The sequence below is a fragment of the Aptenodytes patagonicus genome, chromosome 11 (genome assembly GCF_965638725.1).
Source record: "Aptenodytes patagonicus chromosome 11, bAptPat1.pri.cur, whole genome shotgun sequence".
Lineage (NCBI taxonomy): Eukaryota > Metazoa > Chordata > Aves > Sphenisciformes > Spheniscidae > Aptenodytes > Aptenodytes patagonicus.
Window position 1 is genome coordinate 24,732,597 of NC_134959.1, and position 24,023 is coordinate 24,756,619.

The following is a 24,023-nucleotide window of genomic DNA, read 5'->3' on the forward strand; positions in this document are numbered from 1 at the left end:
ATGCGGAGAAGATAAATCCCCAGTGTGAAAAATCATTTATTCCCATAGAAATCCCTGGCAATTGGAGGAGGAAGAGGTTTAAATTTGCACAATGTCAGGAAGATATGAATCTGACCCTATCTCATCCCTGACCAGTTCAGAGGAAACCTCTTGGCTGCTGGACCCGCAGAAGAGGGTGAAAGGCAGCCCTGAAGGCAGGGAAGATCTGACCCCATTGAAGTGCTGGGTGCTGGGCTGGGTCCCAGTTGAGGGATTAAAGGGTCCCTGTGCTCCCTGGCATCCCGGGTGTTTTCTCCCTTCGAGGTGAGAAGGCGAACACAGCCTGGATGCAGAGCCCCTGGTGACTCAGCGGGAGAGGCTGAAATCAGCTGAAAACTGGTTGCCATCCAAAAAGCCTAGGACAAGCTGTTAAAACAGATGTACCAGGGATGGAGATGAGTGTCTGTATCAGCAGACATTCCTCCAGCCCCTCAGCAGGCGTTTGTAGGATAAGCTCTCAAGGCACCCCATGGCCCAGCAGAGAAAGATGCTGTGAAGCACAGGGGTCCGTTGGCCACTGCGGCTGGCTGAGGGGTGATGAGGCTGAGGTCTGGGATGCCTGGTTCAACCCAGGTGCTGAGAGCAGCCTGTGGGCACATGCTGCCATCCTGGGAATTTAGGGTTGGGGGCAAACGTGGATCTCTGGATGAGGGTGGTGCTAACAAGACCCTGGTTCAACCCCTTTGAGATGCCAGCACTGCTCCCAAGGCCCATGGCTGGTGGTTACAGGGACAGACAAGAAATCCCTTTCCAGGGCTAGCCTAGGTCTCCTGCCGGCTGGTCCCCAGGACCTCCAGGGCAGAGGTTGTCTCCGAGATCCCAGCACTCAAATCCCAACCCTCCTGCAACATCTTCCATGTACCCCTCTTGGCGTAGGAGAACCTGAGCCTCACACGTCCTACAAGAAACCTCAGCTTTCCCACGCTGACAAGTAAATAGCACTGAAATGCAGGATGAAGCAGCATCAGGCCCTGACTCATGCACGCCATCTTTGCAATGGAGATATGAAATGTTTTGCCTGGACTCTTCTGGCAGAAATGCCCAGCAGGGAAGGGGAGTGAGTGATAGCCTGGACACCAGACCAGACCACAGCCCTACCCCTGGGGAGCAGCCCGAGTCCTCCCAGGTGAGCATCACATGGGGCTGGTTTGATGGGGAACCAAGCCCATGGAGGGGAGGTGATGGGGTCCTCAGCAGTTTCCCCATGGGGATGTTGTGGTAAAGGCCAGTTCTGGGTTTTAAATGGCATGTCCTGTGCAGTTGCCTCAGGCAACTTGGGAGTGGAGGCTGTTACATCCCTAACTGTGGAAAAAATGAATTAAAGTGATCCTAAAGAAGTACAGAGGAAGGAACAGTGGCAGGGTGGGCTTGCCCAGCTTGGAGGCAAGTGGGAATCAGCTCTTGCTCTAGGGGCAGGCTGGGGCCCTCTCTCCTCGCTGGACCAGCTGTCCGAGTTCAGGACACAGCCTTGCTTCATACCCTGCCGCCTTGGGAGCCCCTGGCTCCTTTAGAAACCTGAGCACCATTTCAAGGGTGGTGGGCAAACCTCCACAGACTGGCTGCCCTGCAGAGCTGGTGGCCCCTGATGATGCAGGATCACAGCCAAGGCAGAGGGAGGCACCGCCAGCATCCACACCTCATGCAGAAGATGAAGGTCCTGCATCTTCTTCCCACCCCCACCCCCATGGCAGTGTTCATAGCCCCTGGGTTTGCCTGACCCAAACAGCCACACCACAACCTCCTGCTCTACCCCAAATAGCTGCCACCTTATACCCCCAGCATCAATATGTGGGGGGTCATCGCCACCCCAGCCATGGCCTCCACTCCTGGGTGATCCTTCAGACACCATGGCTATCACCATCCTCACTCCCTGGCAACCCCAGACCTGCTGTGGGGACCTTCATTGCACAGGTCCCCCTTATCCTGGGACCACCTGGACCCCTTGACCATGACCATCCTATGCTCAGGGGAACCTGCACCCCCGCACTCCAGAGGACCCCCAGGTCCCTTGTCATCCTTATTCTTGTTCCTGGATGCTCACAGGCCCTTTGGCCTGTGACCCCACTCCCCAGGACTCCCTAGACCCCTTGGACATAATGGCTCTGTTCCAGGTATCCCTGTTGCACAGGTCCCCTCTTGTTCTGGGATCCTCCCCAGGCACCTTGATCATTGCCATCCCCTGCTCTTGGGGACCGCCAGACCCCCTGGGCATGGCCCCATACCTGGGCCTTGCCAAGGCTCCTACTGTCCCCTGCTCCTGGGACCCCACGACCACAGGGACCCCCTGGACCCATTGGCCATCATGGTCCAGCTCTGGGACCTCCATGGTTCCCTACAGGGTGATGTGTGCCACCCCCACTGGCAGCGCTCCATCTCCCTTGTAACCCCCCCCGGCAGCGCTCCATCTCCCGTTTAATCCCCTCCTCCCCCAGCCCCGGCCCGGGCCCATTGTCCTCCTGGCGCCCCCCGGCGCCGGCGCCGTTCCTGTCCCCGTCCCTGTCCCCGTCCCCTCCCCTCCGGCCCCGGCGAGGGGAGGAACCGGCCCGGCGGGGGCCGTGCCCAGCCTCGCCCCTGCGCCGCCCTGCGCGCCTCGCACCAGCACCGGCTCCGGCTCCGGCTCCGGCTCCGCTCGCTCCCCGCGCCGGGGCCCGCCGCCCCGGCATGAAGGTGCTCCGGCACAAGATCGAGCTGCTGACAGGTACGGCCCGGCCCGGCCGCCCCCGCTCCCGCCGCCCCGGGCGTTCGGGGGGGGGGGGGGGGGGGGGCGCGGCTGGGAGGAGCTGGGCGCTGGGGTGATGGGGTCGGGGTCGGGGGGGGTGGGGAAAGAGCCTTCAGCCCCTGCCTAGGAGATGGGGCTGCCGGCCTCCCGCCCCCCCCGCCGCCTGCCTCTTCTCCCCCAGGTATGGGCTCCTGGGGGGAACGATGCTTTTGGGGATACGGGAGGTGATGCCTGGGGAGGTGCCAGGGCTGCAGCGGGGGAAGCCCAGCCTGGTGGTGCTAGGGGGGAAGAGGAGGACTGAGTCGGCAGCCTCCTGGTACGGGGGTCCGCCAAGCAGACAGCCGGGGTGTGGGGGGGGTGCCTGTGGGACTGCTGGAACATCCCTGCAGTGCCCGCTCCTCCGCCAGCCTCCCCTGGGAGTCTCCCCGCTGCCTGGGCGCCCCGAGGATGGGGCTGGGGCTGGGGAGGAGGTTGCTCGTAGCGACAGCCACTGCGAGACAGCCTGTGTCCCCGCAGAGCCCCCCGCCGCCCCCTGAGCCCAGGATGCTCAGCCCCTGCACCGGTGGCACCAGATCCCCCGGGCTGCCTGCTCCTGCGCTCCCCAGTTGGACCACACCATTAGGCTGGTTTGTGGGGGCTGCTGGGGTGCAGATCTCTGCCCCCCCATGGGAGCAGAGCAAGCTGTGGGTGTTCATCCTGCACCGGTGGAGCAGGAAGTGGCCCAGGCTGTGTTGTACTGAGGTTTTCCTCCACCCCATCGCGGCTCCTCAGGGGTTCTGCTCGGGGGGGTGGGGGGGGGAAATGCTGTGGGCACGCTTCTGTGTCTCAGACTGGGCTGCAGGTTCCCTTCCTCCCTCTCCCTGCCTCGCTGGAGGTTGCCTTGGCTTCGCTGCCTGGCACGGGCCAGCCCTCGCTCCTCCGGATTTGCCTCCCCGTCTGTTGTGCACTGCTTGGTTAGCCCAGAGGATCCGTGCCAACGTCCCATGGGTGCCATGTCCGTGCCAGGGCAGGACGCAAGTGGTCAATGGCAAGACTCCCGTGGGGCTGGTCCAAGGGACCCCTGCCTTCTGACCAGACACACTGCCCAGTGTTAAACCCATCCCACAGCCTCATGATGATGATGATGATGATGATGATAATAGTGTATTTCCTTGCCACGAGCTGGTTCTCCTCCAATAAGCCAACACTGGGCTGCAGATCCCTGGGGAAGGTAAGCCAACGTGGCTGTTTCCGTCCCTGTCTATATATGCAGTGCCAGGGCCCTGGCAGGGCAGAGCATTAGTCCCAAACAGAGCACTAATGTCGTGCTGGGTTTGGGACTGATCTGGGATTAGGGAGGAGGCGTGTCCCAGCTGTGCCCAGGAAATGGTGGCACCGCACTGGGAAGGCAGAGTGGGAGCAGAGATGGGTGCACTTGGGGCAGCACCCTGGGGATGGGTGCTGTTGGGGAGCATTGGGGTGAGCTGGAGGGAAAAGGGCTCGTCGCCAGCCACATTGCCCCGGCATGCGATGGGAGCCAAGTTGTTTCGGCTAGGAGACCTGGAGCCGTGGCTTCCTCACCAGTCCTCTGCGGTGATGGTGGCCCAGCCAGGCTGGGGGACACTGCCCACAGCCCCACTGCTGCGCTGGCAGGAGCAGGGACGAGGGTACCTGTGGCGTGGCATGGCATGGGAAGCAGAGCACCCTCGGGAAGCTGGCAGCATGGCTGTGATCCTGCTCGCACGCTCTTGCACCCATGGGACTGCCCGACGTACAGATCCCTCCTCTGTTCCCGCACTCAGCACCACTTTAGGTGACTGTCCATCCGCACTGAGGACGCTGGTTGTTGCAGGGCTCTGCCATGTCCCTTGTGAGCCAGCTTTCCCCCCACCATGCGAGCAAGGTCACGGGGCCTTTCCTCATTGCTCGGCCACCCTCCCTCCCATATTAGCTGGAGGCTTTAATTAATAAAGGCATTCACCATACGCTAAGTGCTGTTCCCAGCCGCCCTGGGGTTGCAGTCACACGGTGGGTTGGCGCGGTCAGTGTGGGACGCTCCTGCTCTCTTCCAGACCCATCTACCGGTGAGGCTGATTTTCCTCCCATTTTTTAACCCTGGGATCGTGCCCCAGGGGATCGCGGGGTTGCTCGGTCGGTGGCTCTGCAGGCTGCATCATCTCAGCTGTGCTGGTGGGCTGCAGGTGAGGGCTGTCCCCTTGCACAAAGCCATTTCCCCAGCAGCAGCCCTGCCTGGAGCAGAATGCCCCAGACGTGTGCCTCTTCATGGGGCTGTCGGCACCTCTCCGCCCTGGGGTTTTGCACGGCCCCTGGCCTGGTGGGACCCTCCATGCAGGGAGTGACATGGAGACCCCTGGCACTCGGCGCCCTGGGACTCCCAGGAGGCTTTGCGGTGGTGTTTCTCCCTCCAAACAGTTCTGGTTTGTTGGATGGCTCCCAAGGAGCAAAGCAAAGTGCGGTGTCTGCAGAAAGCAGCCAGGTGGCACAGCCTGCTTGGTTTTTGAATGGAAAACCCGGTCGGATGAGCAAAAGCTGGCTTTGGAGGGGAGTTTATGACCAGCTCCCGTATTCCTGGTGGCCTTGCAATGCTCGTGGCATTGCTTGGCCTTTCCACATCACCAACCTGGGCTGACCCAGGTTTGAAGGTGGACAAAGCGTGGAGCAGGCTTGGCCAAGGCTGTGGATGGAGCGGGGTCCGTGTCTGCTGCAGTGCTAGTGTGGTCCCATATCATCCCCGGTATCCCTGGGGAGATTGCAAAAGGTGGGTAGCCACTGTGGGACTGGTGCTGGCCCCTTTGGAGCAGCAACAACTTGTCCAAAGGCTTGGCCTTGGGGAATGGGTGGAAACAGAGGCTGCGAAGACAAACGCCTGAGGTCCGGATCCTGCCTGAGCGCAGATAATCCCTTTGCACTGGGACCTTCTAGTTACCCACCTCATCTTTACACAGGAGAGCTTGGATTGTCCCCCGTGTCCCCCATGTCTGTCACCTTCCATGTGCAGCCATCTGCTGGGGGTTTAGGCATCCCCTTGCTCCCCTCTGCTTTCGAAGCTGGGCTTGTGCCTGGGGGTGTTTTTGGAGATGCTGGCATTGGGGGGGGGTACGAAATCCCGGTGCCCTGGTCAGCAGCATCCAGTCTCACACCTCTGCTGAGTGGCGGCTCCACGGTGAAGTCTGTCCCTGCAAGCCCCGGGGCTGAGCTGCCAGCTGGCCGGCACCTGCTTCACAGGCACGGAGAAGAGTTTGGGAGTAAAGGCTTCACATTTGGTTTTCTCCCATCATTGCAATACAAACTTCAGGCTGTCCCTCTGCTCCCCTGCTGCTCGGAGCATCCCTCTGCCTCCCAGCACGGCTGAGAAACATCACCCCTTGTTCTGGCTGTGCAGGGACATCTCTCTCTGTCCCACCCATTTCTGTCTGCAGCCTAAAACCAGCCAAAACGTTCGATTTTCTCTCTCTGACCAATGCTGGAAGCTGGGGTGGGAACTGGGATGTTCTTGCCCCGGGTTGAGTGCTTACAGGGGCGACCAGCATGAACAAACCAGGTTGGTCTCCCAGTCTGCCTAAGACCATGCCCTGGAGACAGGTCTGTCCTTAACTGGGAGAACTGGACCTGGGTGGGAGCTGGGAGCCTCCTCCAGGCACTGCCTGCCCTGTGCCTGCTTCCAGCTCCCAGCGGAGGGGCTTGCTGCGGCCCCCGGACAAGCTGAAGCACCAAGTCCCCATGGTAGATGGGTTAGAGTGAAGCTGATTTGTGTCCCCTCCCTATGGGCAGGGAGACCTGGGAGGCTCTGGGGGCCTGGGGCGAAGGGGACCGCGACAGGTCCCCATGGGTGCTGACATCTCCCTTGCCCTGGGCAGGGCTGCTGCTGCAGGAGATGACCATGGCAGGGCTGCACGAGCTACGCTTCACTGAGGAGAAGCCGCTGCTGCGGGGCCAGGATGCTGAGCTGGTGAGTCCGGTGACCGCACTGGCTCCGGCTCCTGCACGTGGGGTGCCAGGACGTGGGTGCTTAAGTAGCAGCTTGGGGGGGGTGTGTGTGCTGGTATTGGGTGCACGTGTGTGCATGTGTGTTGGTATTCAGTGCATGTGTGCGTGCAGATGTGTGCTGGTATCAATGCACATGCATTGGTGAGCATGGGTTTTGGTTTGGTGTGATGATGTATATGTGTGAAGATGTTGCACAGAACATGCTAATACACACTTGTGTGTGTGCACATGTGCAGGGAGTGCATGCACATGTGTGCGGGTATTGTAGATGTGCGTGTATGTGTGCACATGTGTGAGCATTGTGTCCCCCGGCAGCCACTGCTGCCCTGGGGAGTGGGTCCTTGTGGTGTCAGGGGGCTTCGTGAGTTGGGTGGGAGGAGGGTGCTGCGGGAGTCAGGGGACACGGGGGGGATGTCTCTGTCCCTAACGGCTCCTTCTCTCCCCAGGAGAACTCAGATGTCTTCCTCTCCACTGTGGACACAGACTGGAAGGTAGGACCAGCCATGGGGGGTGTCCCCCACACCCTGGGGTCCCAACATGGGACAGCAGCCTGCGGCTGGGGAAGGCTGCGGGGCGCTGAGCGGACCCAGGGGTGTTGCTGTTCCCCCCTTCCACGGGGACGCAGTGCCTGGTCGGTGTCTGTGCATGGGGCTGCACGTCCATCGCGGTCCCTGGCAGGAGGGGATGGGGAGGTCGCTGCCAGGCATGCTCTGTGCTGGCGCTTGGATGTGGCTGGCGGGTACTTGGTGACTGGCTGGGGACAAAACCTCTTTAAAACAGGCAATTTCTTCTCAGGAGGGCCGAGCTGCTTTTCCAGGCCCTCTACCATTGCCATGGCAATGGTTTCCTGGGCAATGCCAGCTCCCTGCTTACATAAGGATGTTTGAAAGCCTCTTTCTTTTTTGGAGGGCTGGGGCATTGCCCCCTGTACCACCCACCTCTCTCGGAGAGCAGGGCCCCTCTGCTCCCCTGGCTGGCACCTGCCTGCCTTGTACGGCTGTTTCGCCTCTTCGGAGGAGCCCCACGACGTGGCCTCGGGGCTTGCAGGGGCTCAGCTTGTGCCTGGCTCCCCCGTGTTGGTCTTCATCACTCACACCTCTGCCCAAGCTCATCCTGCACCAGGCTCCCCCTGCAGAGACTGGGGTGCCGGTAGACGGGGAGGGAGGGTAGCAGGGCTGCCAGACCCCAGCTTGCTGCCTGTCCCTCTCCCAAAGCATCCCCCCTCCCAGGGGACACCAGTGACCAAATTCAGGTTTTATGTTGCTGCTTTGCCAGTGGCTGGGACTGCCGGGAGGGTCGGCTTGGGTGGTGCTGGCTAAGCCCTGCCAGGTCCGGCACTGAAACAGCAGCACCTGCAAGGATAAAATAAATCTGGATTTCATTCATCCTGGGAGAGGGGCAGGGGAGCCCAGGTCCCCGTTTTGGCAGACCCAGAGTGGTGCCCAGGCTTTTGCAGCTGGCCCACTTGGTCTCCATCATCTGTGCGGGTGGCAGGGTGCAGCAGGGTAGGGAGCAAGGACTTTCGTCAGGATGCTGGGCAGTGGCTGCTGTGGTTCACACAACAGGAGATTTCTGGTGGCCCTCTTGGAGGCCACAAAATTACTCAAAAATGGCAGTGGTGGAAAAGAAATGCCGCCCTTCCCAGCAGCTCCAAAGCTGGCAAGATGCTGGGGCCGGGAGTGGCAGGGTGTGTGGGTCTGGGCTGCTCCTTGCTCTGCTTGCTCAGGGTCCCTGTTGACCACTGCAGGGGAAACCAAACCTCCTGGTGTCACCGAAGTGAGAGTGAGGAGGGAGAGGGAGGCAGCAGTGTCAGGCTGCCCGGAGGTCCCAGTAGCGCCACGGGCACCAGTATGGCTCTCACTCAGCTGTGCTGGGGCAGGTCTTGGTTGGCATGCAGGGGATGTTAAAGAGCAATGACTCTCTCAGGACAATCTTTGCATGCCAGTATTTCAGGGATTGGCCCACGGTGACGCTGAACCGTGTCCCCAGTGGTGCCCAGGTGGGTCTGGACGGCAAATGTCACAGCGATGCACCTGCATACCCTTGGTACCTAAAAAAATGAACTGGGCAAGGATCAAGGTGGCTTTCCCCAAGGCAGCCAGGCCCTGCGCCCTCTTGGTTCTCCTCCAAGAGCCTCAGCGTGGGGATGGGATGAGCTTCCCAGGCTTTGCTGGGGCAACCCCCTCCTTTCCCCCACCCCGGCACTTTGCAGGTTGGTTCCCTGCAAAGGCTGGGGGCTGCCTGCCCTTCCTTGGGGAGATCTTACCCCATTTTCTAGGCTCACCTCCTTGGGGTAATTCAATCCAGCCCCCAGCTTAGCTCTTCACTGTCCCTCTGCTCCTCCCCAGAGCCAGTCACTGCTCCCTTGCTGAGATGCTCTGGCCTGGTCGGGGTAGTGGGGGGGGGAGCAGGGATCTCCCACTGCTGCTGCCAGCAGAAGTAAAGCCCTTGGGGCTACTGGCATAAGCCAAGGTGCAGGGAGGGCAGGTGCCTCTGCCCTGGGACCTGGGCGCCCTGGCCCTGCTGGAGGTTTGGGCCACCTGCCAGGCAGATGGGCTAGTAGCCAATGGGGTGGCAATGCCATTCAGGCGGAGTCAGCCTTGCTCAGCCCTCCCATCTCCGTGCCGCCCTTTTGCATTCATGCCTTACTTCACCTCGGCTTTTCCACCCCTTCTCCCCCCTGTTTTGCCACCTTCTGTCTTTTTTTGCCTGCTCATGCCGCTCTGCATCTCTTGCTTTTTCCCGGAGGCTGTGGCTGCTCGTGCTTTTTGGCTCCACAGGCAGCAGGGCTTTGGAAAGCAAAAATGGCACCCGGACCCGTGAACGGCTTTGTACCTGTGCCAGGAACCACCTAGGAGCTGGGCTTCCCCCTCACACATGGTCCTTTGTTAGCAGAGATGCATCTCTCCGGGCTTGGGTCTGAGCTCTCTGCAACACAAAGCAGTGCAGAGGAAAGCCTCTTTGGTGGAGGCAAGGTGGATGCTGTCCCGCTGCCTGTATGTCTGTCTGTCCTTTCTCCCACATCCAGACACCCTGGTTGCCCCAGCTCTGACTTGTTTGCAGGACACTGCTTCACACCCCGCCAGCTCTGGGTGATCATTTGTCCAGGTCAGGGAAAGGGCTCTCCCCAGGGAAAAGTGGCTCAGCCCTGTTATTAGACATCAGAGACTCCACAGGAACAAGCCTGCTGGGTGAAGCCGAGGACACAGGACGGGGAAACCCGTGCATGGGCTGGTGATGGCAGCTGAAGCCCCTCTGCCCATGGCTGTGGTGCATGCCAGGTCTTGGTGGGAGAAAGCCGTGGCAAGCTGCTGGGGTGGGGATGATGCAGAGGTGATGGCAGGCTCCAGCTGGCACGGAGCATCCCTGTGGTGTGCATCCCCACTGGATGCTGCCCTGGTCCGGCACTGGCATGTGGCTCACCAGCCCCTTTGGGCAGGTGCTGGAGGGACCGTGGGACTCTTTCTCCATCCATGATTGCCCAGCTTTGTGCTGGCACAGCTCGGGTGCCGGTTGTGCTGAGCCAGGCAGTGGTGCTGGGCTGGGCAGGAACAGTCAGGGTGCAGGGGGATGGCACCCAGAGCCTGCCGGGAGGTTTTGGGGCCATGGCGGCATGAGGCCATACGTGGGTGCAAGCTGCAGGCAGACGACTCGCACTCTCGCGAAGCCTCGTTGGAATCAGGGCAGAAACCATCTGCCTGGGCACACGTGCACACGGGAATACACACGCGTGTGTGTGCACACACAACACGTGTTGACCCAGGGACAGCATTTGACCCCTTGGCGCTGCTGGGTTGTCTTTCCTCCTGCCTTATTTACCTGTCACCGGCAATGTCCAGGTTGGGGCTAAATCCTGCAGATTCCCCTGCGTGTCAGCATCCCACAGCAGGCGGGATGACTGTGCTGCTGGGTAAGGTAACACAGGTATCCAGGCAGTGTTCACGTGTGTACATGCTTGTGCCCCTCCGTGCACATGTGCACAAGGTTCTGCGTGTGTGCAGGTCGTTGTGCATCCATGGGCATGAGTGATGGCCGTGGCATACACGCTAAGCACACAGGAGAAGGATGCAGCAGGCGTGCTCCTTATATGCATGTAACGATGCACATACATGCACAGGAACATGTACCGACACAGACACACAGGGGCCAGCCCTGTGTGGGTATGTGCAAGCATTTTGTGGGGTGCATGTGCTTCAGCATGGCTCATTGTATCTATTTTTCTAAAGTTTGCATGCACAGACATGTAGGGGGACACGGTTTTGCCTGGCCCCTGTGTGTCTGTGTTGGTGCATGTTTCTGTGCTTGTATGTGCATGGTCACGTGCATATGCGGAGCATGCCTGCTGCATCCTTCTCCTGTGTGCTTAGCGTGTACCCATGTTCACTCGTGGGTGTGCTTCCTGGTGCGTGTGTGTTGCTGCAGGGCCGTGGTCTGGGCGGCTGGAGGCTCGAGCATGATTCTGCATGTTTGCGTGGGGCTGGAGCCGCGTGTTTGTGCGCGATGGGTGCGGGCGAGCATTGCTGGGCTCTGTTGTGATGATGCTGTCTGTGTTGCAAGGGGTGTGAGTGCAACCCTGTCCAGGCACCCCTGCCTGTCTCGGTCTGCTGAAGGAGGGAAGATGGAGCAGGTACCGCATGGTGCCAGGCATTTTTTCTTCATAAACAAGGGTATTTGGGGCCAATTGGAGCATGAATAATTCCCGCAGCAGCCAATGGCTGAGTGCTGGCTCCATCGCAGCACTCACCCGCAATGGAGGCCAAACCTGCTGGGGCTGCGCGTCGTGTCGAGGGGGAAGGGAGAGGGAGGGCTTAGCGCAGGGCTGGGGCTCCGCTATAAATCGAGGCGAGGGGCTGAGCCAGTGCAGAGCTCTGCTTCGCCCCAGCCCGCTGCACCGCTGTGCCCCACGCCAGGACCCCGTGCTCGGCCCACCCTGCCCTCGCATCCTCGTCCACCTGGTTCCTCACCATGCCTGAGTGCTGGGACGGGGTAGGTACCACCGTTCCCGTGCTCGCTGCCCTACCTTCCCAGGGAGTTTTGCCCCAGTACCTTCCCTGCTCACCCAGGCTGGACCTTTGCACACAGCAGGGCTTGGCGTGGGCCAGGCAGGTGTTGGTGCGGGGGGGGGCCTGCTGCTGGGGAGCCCTTCCTTCCCCCAGCCCCACTGCCGCATCCCTGACATGCCGCAGGTTTCGGGGACGCATTGTCCTTGAGCATGTCCTCCCCGAGCCCGGTGGAGATGCTGTGCTGAGGCTGAGGGTGAGTAAGCACAGCTGCAGCGGCTGCAGGCTGCGCTGGGACTGACTGCTGGTGGGGGGGGCACGCTACCCCTTCCCCACCCCCAGAGTTGTAGAGGGAGAGGGTCTCATGCTGTTTTGAAGCAATCCCTCGGATGCTTTCCAGCCTCTGCAGTGATGGCAACACCCGATGGCATCAGGCTGGTGCGGAGGTGGGCTGAGCGAGGTGGGAGCACTGCAGCAGCGAGTGGGTAACCTGGGCGGGGTGGGCTCTCTCAGGCACCTATGGGTGCTGTGACCCCCGCACCCCTCCTCGCTGGGACGATGGGTTGTCAGTGCCCCCCCCCCCCTTGCTGCCTGCATCCCTAGCCTCTCCCCTGCAGCGAGCATCCCTGCGGTAAAGGGCAGGGCTGTGGTATCCAGTGATGCTGCAGAGGCTGCACCACAGGCAGGGATGTGCCTGGCTCGGCGGGTGGGGGGGGGGCAGGTAGCAGTGCTGGGGAAGCAGCTGCCACCTTGGGCATGTGATTTTGGGGTGGGATTGCAGGCTGAGCTGTTGGGGCTGTGATGGGGACTGTGGACATGGGGATGGCAAGGAGGCAGCCTTGTGCCCAGGATCAGACCACATGAATGCCTCCTGCTCTGTGACCTTGGGCCAGGCCCTTCCTCTGCCTCAGTTTCCCCATCCACTGTTGCGGGGGGATATCCCCGCTCATCGCCTGCTGCCTGATGCAGCCCCAGGGAGTGGAGGGACAGCTGTGGATGAGGGCTGGGGTTGGGGTACCCTTGGGGAGCCGAGTGTTGTCTCCACAGAGCCCTTGAGCTGCCCTTGGGCGCTGCGTCCCCCCTGGGGACAGCGAATCTTGGTGAGGGGAGGCACTGCAGTGAGGAGACCCTGTCCTCAGGCAGTTCCTCTCACCTGAGGCCCATGTCCTTCAGAGTCCTTGGCGGTGTGTAACCCACAGGAGTGTCCACGTACCCGCTCCCCTCCCACCAGCCCATCCATGGGGCTGCCAGTACCCGCAGTGAGGACTGCGCCAGTTGGGCAGCCTGCCAGCATCCCCTGCCTGCCCCTGCTCAGCGCGTGATGCTCCTGCACCCACCAGATCCCGGCTTCAAGGTCACTGCCAGTGGGCTGGCTGGCAGGCATGGGCATCTGGAGGGGACCTCTGGTCCCTCATCCCCAGGTGATGCCTTGGCCAGCACCTGGGCTCGCAGCCTCAGTTTCCCTTGCTGGCTGGGGACGATGGCCGTGAAGGCGACGCTGGAGCCCTCCCAGCCAGGGAAACTGAGGCATGGGGCAGTCCTGGTCTCTGTATGGGGGCACAGCCATTTCAGACCAAGAGATTTTAAAGTTACTTTAGCTGTCATTTTGGGATCAGGCTGCAGTGTTTCCCGGGGTGGTGTTTGGGGTCTGACCTCTGCCTGTTTGTCCCAGGCACAGTGAATCCAGGCCAACCGGGCCATGCTGTGATCCCCCACCCTGTTGCCAAAACTCCCTCAGTCTCAGGCCCTCGAAGATCTCCTGTCCCATCCTGTGGGCCACCTGTCCCGACCCAAGATCCTCCTCTCCCAAGCCCTCTTGGATCATCCCATCCCATCCCATCCCATCCCATCCCATCCCATCCCTTCCCATCCCAAACCTCTATCCCTTGATTCCATTCTGTGATCCCATCCCATGATACACCTGTCCAATCCTAAATCCTATTATCCTATCCCAGGTCCTCCCCTCCCCTTCCCTTCCCTTCCCTTCCCGAACCGCTGGAGGCTGGGAGCATTTGTATGTGATTTGTCCTGCCTTCTGCCACCACCAGGACGCCCAGAGCTGGGGGTTTTCCTAGGATGGCTGTTCCTCTTTCCCTTGTGCTCCCATGGGACCCAGCTGCCCGGGGAAGCAGTAGTGAAGGGTGGGATGGTGGGGCAGGAAAGGATGTCTTGGGGCAGGCAGGCGTCACCCCATCTCTCCTCTTCCCCCAGGAACATGACATTGAGACCCCCTACGGGCTGCTGCACGTGGTCATCCGGGGATCACCCAAGGGGAATCGCCCGGCCATCCTGACGTACCACGATGTGGGCCTCAACCGTGAGTGCTGGTCGCTGGGCCATGGGGTGCAGGGGCAGGCGGGAGTGAGCCTGGGGCTGCACGGGGTGCCAGTTCATCGGCCAAAGCCCCTGGCTCAGCTCCTTTGCCTCCTCCCACTGAGGGTCCCCAGGCTGCATTGGGTCTCCCCAGGCATCTGAAAGCACCAGGAGGGTTTGGATGCTCAGCCAAACAAATAGCCCGGGCCAGGCACAGCCAGGAGTGCTTGGCCACCCAGGTGCTGGCTGTCCGCCCGCCCCACTCCAGGCAGGGACGGGACGCGGGGGATGCCGGGTTGGTCCCTACCGCCACCGCTGGCCTGTTGGTATTCAGAGCATGGACCCGGCTGGCGGCAGGGTGTAGTGGGGGCCGAAGGAGACGGGGGAATAGCAGGGAAGGAGTGACCCCGAGCCAGGGCTCTGGATGTGGGGATGCTGCTCTCTCTGTAAGCCTGAAGCCTGGGACCGCACGCCAGACTCCTGCCCCAGGCTGTGCCCCCCGGCTGAGCCGGGATGCCCAGTGCTCTGTGAGCGGGGAGAAGCATCTCCCCCTCTGCTGGCAGCTGAGGCTGAGTCACCGGCATGCTACGTGAGCTGCCTCGCCATCACTCTCGTGTCCAGGGATGCATCATGTTGGTTGCGATGGACCTTACAACCTGCCTCGCCCCCACATTTTGGGAGGGATGTCCCGGCACTGATGCCATGGGGCAGGACCCATCCAAGCCCCAGCGACGGCTGTATCCTGCTGCAACAGTGGTGGCCTGTCCACAGCAGCGCTGGGGCTGTTTTTTGACTGTTTCCAAGCAGGGAGATTTGCAGCCATTTCTCAAATCCCGTTTGCTTGAGCCCTTTCTAGCGATTTTGCATAGGGCCGACAATACCCCGGGCTGCTAATCCCGCTGCCCACCGGGTGGTCCTGCAGCTCTGGGCTTCCCATCCCCCAGTCCCATCCCTCCAAGCAGATGAGACTCACCCCAAACTCCTCATCCTCCTGGCTGTGTCCGTCCATCCTCATGCCTTCCAACACCAGTAGGGCTGCAGCCGTTGCTAACAGTGGCCATGGTCTCTGCTGTGGGAATGAGGAGCCTGGAGGGAAGGGGATGGGAGGGCTTTGGTGGCATGTCACATCCTGGTTGAAGTGCAGTGGGAGGGCAGGTGACCTCTCTCCATGCTCCCCTGGCCCACCCGGCCCCCCGTGCTGGGGCGTTTGGTCTCTGATCCCTGCCTGCCCTTTGACAGACAAGCTTTGCTTCAACACCTTCTTCAACTACGAGGACATGCAGGAGATCACGAAGCACTTTGTGGTGTGCCATGTGGATGCGCCGGGCCAGCAGGCAGGAGCCTCGCAATTCCCTCAGGGGTAGGTGCCAGCTACAGGGGCTTGCTATGCCCACCGGGATGTCACCTCCCTGCCCGCTGGGTTGTAACTGCCTGGGCAGTCGTGCCTTGCCTGTGGGTCTCTCCAAACCGTGACAAAGCCCGTGGCAGCCTACTGACCCAGGGTGGGCAATCGGGTGGTTTGTGGGTGGGTAGCATTTCCCTGCCCACTTCAGGCAGCCCAGCTGCCCTGTCCCAGCCTTCCTGCTCTGCGCGGGTCCCATAACCACCGTCCTGTGCCTCCCTGTGCTGCAGGTACCAGTACCCATCCATGGACCAGCTGGCTGCCATGTTACCCAGTGTGGTGCAGCATTTTGGGTGAGTCGGCTTCTCCTCCACAGCTGCTGGCTGAGAGTGCTGGCCAGGGAGATGGGCAAGAGGCAAGGGTTTGAGGCTGGGGGAGCTGACCCTGTAAGCTGGCACCCTGCATGTCTTCTTGTGTCCCATGCTGTGGGTGGAGGGGTGCCCCAGGGAACCCGTGGCTGGAGCCCACCATCCCCCCATACGCACCTCTCCGCTTTCCAGGTTCAAGTACGTGATCGGGATCGGTGTTGGGGCAGGAGCCTACGTGCTGGCCAAGTTTGCGGTGAGCCTGGGGCTGGGATGGGCTGACCCTGAGTTGCCCGTACCTGCTGTCAGCCTGGGGCATGGGGAAGAGCAGGAGCTGACACCCCCAGGCAGGCTGTGCGCCCAGGCGAAGGCTCCTGGAGGAACAGGGGGGCTGGGATGGCAGTGCCATGGCCATGGTGGCCGGGCAGTCTTGCCACAGGTCTCACATCACTCCCAGGACAGGGCTATGTCAGCCCCGTGCAATGCCTGTGCAGTGGACAGTGGTGCTGGTGGGGGGCTGCCCTGGGTGCATTTCCCCTTCCCGCTGAGCATCGCCCCTCTTGCTCACTGCAGCTCATCTTCCCTGACCTGGTTGAAGGACTGGTCCTCATGAACATTGACCCCAATGGCAAAGGCTGGATTGACTGGGCAGCTGCCAAGGTGGGCAGGGCCCCGACCCCCCCTCCCGGGCCTGGCGGCTCCCTGGGGCAGGAGCCAGCCACGGCAGTGCTGTAACTCCTTGTGCTCCCTCCACAGCTCTCTGGCCTCACCAGCACGCTGCCGGACACTGTCCTGTCCCACCTGTTCAGCCAGGTAAGGGCTGTGCATCCTGCCGGCCCCTTCCACCGGCCCCCTACCCAGCATCCCAGCCAGGTCACCCAGGCTGTGCCCTGCCCTGCCTGCCGGGTGCCACAGTGCCGCTGGACCTGCCCCATGCCCAGGGATGGGGTTGGTCAAGCCCTGCCTGTATCCCTCCTGCCTGATCCGGGGCTTAGCCTTGACGAGTGTGCGACTCATGCCCGCATCCTGCCTGGGTGTGCTGCCTGCAGCACCGCTGTGCCCAGCTGCATTGGCCAGTGTCCTCCCCCTCTGCCCCACTGGCCAGCATGGCATTGGCAGGCCTGGGGCAGCAGGGTGTCTCCGTGGCACCCGGCAGCACCTGCCCTGATCTCCGTCCTCTGCCGGCACAGGAAGAGCTGGTGAACAACACGGAGCTGGTGCAGAGTTACCGGCAGCAGATCGGCAGCATGGTGAACCAGTTCAACCTCCAGCTCTTCCTCAACATGTACAACAGGTGAGCACCCCAGGCAGCCCTGCCAGCAGGCTGCCCCCCTGTCTGCACCAGGGCGAGGGGCTGTGGTGCTGGTGGGTGGCCCTGAGGGCACCATGGGAACCCTGACCCCTGTTGGGTGTTGCCATCACCCTCTGGCGCAGGCAGGCAGGCAGGCCAAAGCTGGCCGCCGGTGCTGGCCAGGGATGTGGGAGTGATGGTACCTGTGCCAGAGCCTTGCCATGTCCCAGAGCCCATGGCCATGGGTGCATGTCCCCTGGTCTCCTCCTGCACTGGGTGCTGGCACAGGCCTGGGGAAGGGGGCAGAGATGCTGTCCCATGCGTGCAGGGGGTTGGGAGCCTTGCTACTCCGCTGGGTGCTGCATCCTGCGGTGCAGGCTCTGCTTGGGTCATGGCAGAGATGGCCGTGGGTTCCTCCATCTACAGGGTGCTGGGACAGCGGGGCTGGGTGCTGCTTCCCAGAGCTGGCAGTGCCCCAGCTCTTGCGCTATGGCATTGGTGGTAGCACCTGCCCATGGGCTCACACTGGCCCTCTTTCTCCTCCATCAGCCGCAGGGACCTGGACATCAACCGGCCTGGGACTGTGCCCAATGCCAAGACGCTGCGGTAAGAGTCGCGCCGGTATGGCATAGGGTGTCCCAGGGCAGTGGAGTCCACCCAGGCCAAGCCCTGACTGTGCCCCTTCCTCCTCTCACTTCCAGCTGCCCCGTGATGCTGGTGGTCGGAGACAATGCGCCTGCTGAAGAGGGGGTGGTGAGTGATAGGGTAGTGCCTGTGGGGTGGCACGCAGATGGTGCCCATGTGTGGGCACGCTCATGTTCGTTGCCTGTTCAGACACGTGTGAGCTCCCGTGTGCGGGAGCGTGCTCATGTGCAAACCTACCTGCTTGTGTGGGCACACGTGCACGTGCATCTGTGCCTGGTTGCCACACCTGGAAAACCTCCCCTTCTTCATATGCCCAGACATGCTCACAACGTGCACACTTGGATGTGCTGGCACACAAGCACACGCCCTGCTTGGCTATAAGCACCCAAACAGCTGCTAGCACATGCATGTGCTTGCACACATCCCCATGGTTGTCCACACTTGCACAATCAGCCACAGGAACTGTGCAGGTGGCCACATTTGTACATAATGTGTAACTGCATGCACGTGTATATCTATGCATATGCACAGGAGCACACGTGTGACACACAGGATGCCTCACCAGCCCCCCTACACTCCCTTTCTAGCCCCCACCCTTGCCCAGACACTGCCTGGCAGGAGGAAGGTCCCCCCTGTCCCATGGCAAGGGATGGTGGTTCTGTGAGCTCAGGGCTCGCCTAGTGCCCTGTCTCCACCTGGCTGGGGTGGGATGTGCCAGCTGGGGTGCCATGCGCCAGTGGCGGTGCCCGTGGGCAACTTCTGCCAGGCTCAGGGCACCCCAGGGTGCTAATATCATTCCTCTCGCCTGCAGGTGGAGTGTAACTCCAAGCTGGATCCCACCAACACCACCTTCCTGAAGGTAGGTGGGTGGCAGGGGGCAGCCAGGCAGTCCCTGCTGCCCATGAAGTGTCCCATTGCCCTCTGCCCCAGGGTTGCAGGGTGTCCCCATCTCCCCCTTCCAGGTCCGTCCTGGCCATGGGGCTGGGGGTGGGTGGGGAAAGCAGGGTGGCCCCAGCAGTGACATCCTGCCAGCAGGTACCAGGGGACAGGGTGGGTGGCAAAGGCACCCTCCCAAACTAAGCAGGACCTTCTCTCTGCAGATGGCTGACTCCGGTGGGCTGCCCCAGGTCACACAGGTGAGCCCCCACAATTTCCCCAGTTAACTGGGTATACTGGGCCCTGAGACATGCACTGGTGCTGTCCCTGGCTAGCAGGGAATGGGCTCAGGTGGACATAGGGGTCTTGCACAGGAGCTGCCAGAAGTGGCTCAGGGCTGAGCGGGGATCTCAGCCCCAGTGCTGCCTCAACTCAGCCTGCTCTCTCCCCACAGCCCGGCAAGCTGACCGAAGCCTTCAAGTACTTCCTGCAAGGCATGGGCTACAGTGAGTGCCAGGGCTGGGCACGGGGCTGGTGCGTGCTTATGTGTGCACATGCGTGTGTGCCTGCGTGCGCGTATGCTGACCCTGCCGCAGGAGAGGAGCCTGGCACCCCTGCGTGCCCATCCTGATGGAGAGCTGCATGTGCGTCTGTGGCATTGTATGTCTATCCGTGTGTTCGTAGGGGCATGGGGAGTACATACATGTGTGGAGAGGGTCTCTGTGCATGCATGCACACTTATGTGTGTATGGGCATGCACAAGGAGGGGCTGTGTGTGTGCACACAGACGTGCAGAGTCCATGTGCACAAGACTGCATGTGTGTGTGTATAGGTCCATGAGCACATGTGTGTATGTGTGTGTGTGCAGGTCTGTGTGCATATCTGTGTGTGCACGCGTGTGAAGGTCCATGTACACACACGTGTGTGTTTGCAGGTCCATGTGCACATGCATGTGTGTCTGTGTGTGTGCAGGTTTGTGTGCACACGTGCAGGTCCGTGTGCATGCACACATGGGGCTGGGCAGGGGCTCCTGGCCCCACGGAGCAGCCAACACGGCTGAAACTCTCTCTCTGCCCTCCCTGCCCTTCTCCTACTCCACTCCTGCCAGTCGCCCACCTGAAGGATCGAAGGCTGAGTGGAGGCACAGGTACCGCTCAGTGCTGCTCGGCCCGTGCCTGCTGCTGCATGGTGCCCACCTGGCCTGTGCCCTCGAGCTCCCTGGGCACCTTTGGGAGCAGCCTGGGTGCGGGGCTGGCCCTTCCCAGCCAGGTGCCCTCTGCCTCACTCCGCTTTGCCTGAGATGGCACCCTGAGCCAGGGCTGGGGGCTGGCATTTGGAGAAGTCCCCCCTATGCAGGCAGTCTCGGCAATGTGCCCACTGTGGCCTTCTCCAGCCGGCCAGGAGCTGTGCCTGCTGGGCGTCCTGGCTGGAGGAGGGTGTCACCTTCCCTGCACACCCTAGGGGGCCGGGATAGCTCCCATCCCTGCTCACCCCTTCCCCGGAGCGTGGCGGCCAGGGGTCCCCACTGCTTCATGCCCAATGGTCACATGCCCGGGAGATGTGCCCGGTGTGCAGCCTGCCCCAGGGAGCCCCATCCCTGCCCTGCTGTCCCTTGCCAGCCTAGAGCTGTTGTCACAGCACCGCATGCCGCAAGCTTGTGCCCGGGGTCATTCGCACTGGGGAGTGGGACCGGCAGCTTTGCTTGTGTGAGGCAATGTCGGCTCAGGCCCTGCTGGCTTTCGGAGGGAGCTGAGCACCCCGGCCGTTTCTCTGTGCCTGTGCAGTGCCATCCGCCAGCATGACCCGCCTGGCACGCTCCCGCACGGCCTCCCTCACCAGCGCCAGCTCGGTGGATGGCACCCGCCCACGTGCCTGCACCCACTCAGAGAGCACCGAGGCCATGGGGCAGATCAACCACACCATGGAGGTATCGTGCTGAGGTCCACGCCTGCCGCCGACGTCTCCTCCAGAGCCATCTCCCATCCGTCAGCATCCCGCCAGCACCCACCCGCCCCGTGGACGTCCTCCACCAGGGCCCTCGCTCCCTCGGGGTCGATTTGTCTTCTTTGCCGTTGGCCTCATCCCCTTGTCTGGTACCAGAGAAGGAGAGGGGCTTTGCTTTACTGCCTCCCAGCTCCGGCTCCTGGCTTCGCCCAGCAGTCACACATGGTTCTGCATCAGTCCTCACCCTCCCTAGCATCGGCTTGGCCCTGGCCTGGGAGGGTGGGTGGCAGGGGGATGGGGCCAGGATGGGGGAGCAGGGGCAGGGTGGCGAGATGGGGACAGGATGGTGGGATGGGGCAGGACAGCAGGCTGTGGGCAGGACAGCAGGATGTGGAGAGAATACAGGAGGTAGGTTGGTCCCCCAAGGTCAACCGATGGCTGGCCAAGCCATAAGAAAGACAGGGACAGGGCGTGGCGCTCACTGGGAGGTCACCGGGCCCTTCCTGGGGATGCAGCTCCCATTTCTCCCCTCTGGCCCTCCCTGGGGAGAGCTAGCATGGGATCCCCCAGCACACCCAGGAACTGGTGCCCTGGAGCTCGCTGAGCATTGTGAGAAATCGCACCCCAAACTGTCCCCTCACCATGGTCATGCACCCTGAGTGCTTCCCCGGGGCAGGGGGAGAGGGCTCAGCCTTGCTCCAGAAGCCATCAGGGCAGGACGGTGGCATGGGGGTGCCCCTGCCTCTGCCTCTGCCCACGCCCTCACCCGTGGTGGCACTTCCTTGGTCCCTTGTTGCAAGAAGGACAGTCAACACCTGCCACCAAAAACGCACCGGGGGGGGGGAAGGGGGGCTGTGTACCCTGGCTTGCTCGGTCCCTGCCACACTGGCAGTTCCACTCCCAGCTCTTAGGCTGAGGCCGCCAGGGCTCAGAGGCCACTGGGTTTGGGGATGTCACATGGCAAGTCCCCCCTCCAGGATCGCCACAGACTGTGGGTGTCACCGCAGTGGAGCCATTAGCAATAAGATGAGACACTCCTCCCCCGCAATGCTGGGGAGCCCTCGGCACCCTCTGCCCCGCAGGGTGCATCACCGCAAGGTGCTGGCAGTGTGGGGTGACCCATGGGATGTGGGGAGCACCCCAGTGTCTGGCTTTGCTCACAGGCTGGCTTTGCCCACAGAGCTGGCCAGACCCACCATAGCCCCCCAAATCCACACCCCCCACCTCCAGCATCTCGCCTGCGCACTGAGCGGGGCGTCTCTCAAGGGCTTGGCTCCCCCCGAGCCGCAGGGCCCCATCCGGCCACTGGCTCCGGGTGGATCCAGCCTCTTGCGCTCGGCATGGAGAGCCGTGTCATCGCGTAACCCCACCGTCGGCCACCCAGCCTCTGCTGCCGTCCCTGGCCCACCCCGTGGGCAGCAGAGACCAGCTCCTCCTGCACCCAGGATGAGGGAGCCCCTGGCTCTGGTGATGGGTGCTCAGGTCTTTGCGGGTGGTCCGTGGGGGACCTGAGCAGGGACCTGCAGGGGACCCACCAGGTGCCACCATCTGGGCGAGCAGAACCAGCCCACTGGGAGCAGGTCCCACCCAGCCCCCCAGAAGCACTCGCCCCCCAGATACCATCTCCACTCCCCAGCGAGGGGCACAGGGGTCCCGGGGCTCCCAGTGGGTGTATGAGGGCTTTTGGCCCTGAGACCCATGCCCCACTCAGCCCCTCCCATATTGAATGGCCACCCCAAAACACCAGTGTCCCCATTTGTCCCCCAGTTTGTTCTGCCGTGTGCTTCCTTCTTGGTGTAACTCTGAAAGCTATGTAGCTCCTTTTTACTGTAGATACCGCTGCGATCTCTCCTTTTCTCAGCGTGTCCTTCCAGATGATATATATATAAATACGTATACATAATATATATAAGGGTTTGTCTGGTCCCTGACCTTTTTGGGTTCATTCCCCCTTGCATTCTCGTCCAAGCGGTGCCGTGTGGTTCCCCTGGAGGTGGTCTGGCCGTGCTGGCCTTTGGTTCCTCACCTTGGTTTTGTTGGTCGGTTTGGTTTTCCTTGGTGGTTTGTTCTTTTGATTTTTGTTGGTTTTCCTTTTTTCCCAGTCACAGCGGAATTTAACGCATTTTCCTGTCTGAGTGCAACCTGGTTTTGTCACGGCGGCATCAAGGCCGCAGCACTCACAAGACGGCAATATGTAAACCGGATTTAACTAACCTGTTGCTGTAGAGAGGATTTACTGTGTTGGAAAAAAAACAACAAACTAATAAAGACGTTAAGAACCTGCTGTGCTCTTTTCAATGTGCTGCAGGGAAACCGGTCTGAGCCCATCCTGGGCCTCCCTGCAGAGATCTGGCAGGCAAGGAGGACAAGGGCAACACCTTGGCCACCAACCCCACCAGGGGCTGCACTGCTGGAAAAGGGGGACCAGGGTGCCCATGGAGGAGAGCCCAGGACCCCAGGGTGCACATGGAAGGAAGCCATGGGGTGTTTTGGCTTTGGGGCAGCCATAGGCAAAGCGCCCCATATGTTGGGAGTGGATGGAGACTGGAAAGCTGCCAGTTGTGGCCCAATGAGGTTGGATCCAAGGGGTGCCCACTGGGGAAGGAAAGACCCATGGCTGCACAACTCTGCAGATGAGCAGGGTCCTCGGGAGATCCAGCCTCCCTGTCCTCTTCCAGGCCTGCAGGCTCCCTGTTTGTCTCCCCATCAAGGTCTGAATGTTCCAGGCCACAGCCCTTGCCTTTCCAAGTGCATGAAGCCTTCCCTGTGAAGGATCCCCTCCCTGCATCCTAGCCCTCGTCCCTGCTCCAGTGTGTCAGTGTCTGCCTTGTACTGGGGCACTCCAGACTGGTCCCAGTCCCTGAAGAGGGTCCCAGAGCCAGGGCGTGGAGGGAGAGTGACCATGTAGTCTACACGCATGGTTGCCTGGGGCGGGTGGAGAAGAGCCTGGACACATCGGGAGGGAATGCAAACCACCAAGATTGAGCTGAGATGTGGGCAGGCAGCTTGGGAGCCTTTCTTGGCTGGTTTGGCTGGAGGGGTCTGCAGGTCTCCCTGCCTTCGGTTCTTCCTCTGTCCTGCTCCAGCCTTGAGGCGTCTCTCTTGCTGGCCCCTCTCTCCTTCTGCTTTAGTTTTGGGGGCCTCCCTCCTACCCCGTCTCTCTCTTTCCCTCTTTCCAGCATTAGGCTCTCCTTCCTCTAGTCTTGGGATCTTCTCTGGCAGGGATGTCTATTTGGGCCCCCCTGCTCTGCTGCTCCCCATCCCCCTCCTCAGCCTGGGTGAGCCTCATCTGGGTGTGGGGGGGACTGGAATAGTTCTGGTGGGGCTGGGATGGGGTGTCACCTGCCTGGTTCTAGGACTGGAGACCATTGTTGTGGTGTCAGGGCAGCTGCAACTGGCATAGCTGAGCTGCTGGGAGTGGAGCGGCCATGTGAGGACCCGAAGACCATAGAGGAGCAAAGACCTGCGGCTGCAGGATATGGGGAGGCCACAGCCACACTTG

At 61.5% G+C, this 24,023-nt stretch overlaps 1 protein-coding gene across 5 annotated transcripts; it reads left to right on the forward strand.

Moving 5' to 3' along the window:
- Window positions 1–2,635: 2,635 nt before the first annotated feature.
- On the forward strand, window positions 2,636–22,805 carry NDRG4 (NDRG family member 4). 5 transcript variants are annotated; one of them, XM_076348767.1, is made up of 17 exons: window positions 2,636–2,737; window positions 6,616–6,707; window positions 7,192–7,236; window positions 13,957–14,062; window positions 15,298–15,418; window positions 15,691–15,753; window positions 15,961–16,021; window positions 16,339–16,425; window positions 16,522–16,578; window positions 16,956–17,059; window positions 17,606–17,662; window positions 17,758–17,809; window positions 18,513–18,560; window positions 18,802–18,837; window positions 19,032–19,083; window positions 19,686–19,724; window positions 20,362–22,805. In XM_076348767.1, the coding sequence occupies exons 1-17, from the start codon at window positions 2,701–2,703 to the stop codon at window positions 20,514–20,516; spliced, it is 1,212 nt and encodes a 403-aa protein (XP_076204882.1). In that variant the 5' UTR covers window positions 2,636–2,700; the 3' UTR covers window positions 20,517–22,805. The 5 variants fall into 5 exon arrangements, with proteins under 5 accessions (XP_076204882.1, XP_076204883.1, XP_076204884.1 ...); XM_076348768.1 differs by lacking the exon at window positions 19,686–19,724 and having other exon boundaries at window positions 2,637–2,737; XM_076348769.1 differs by lacking the exons at window positions 2,636–2,737; window positions 6,616–6,707; window positions 7,192–7,236 and adding exons at window positions 11,602–11,731; window positions 12,919–13,099.
- Window positions 22,806–24,023: the final 1,218 nt, after the last annotated feature.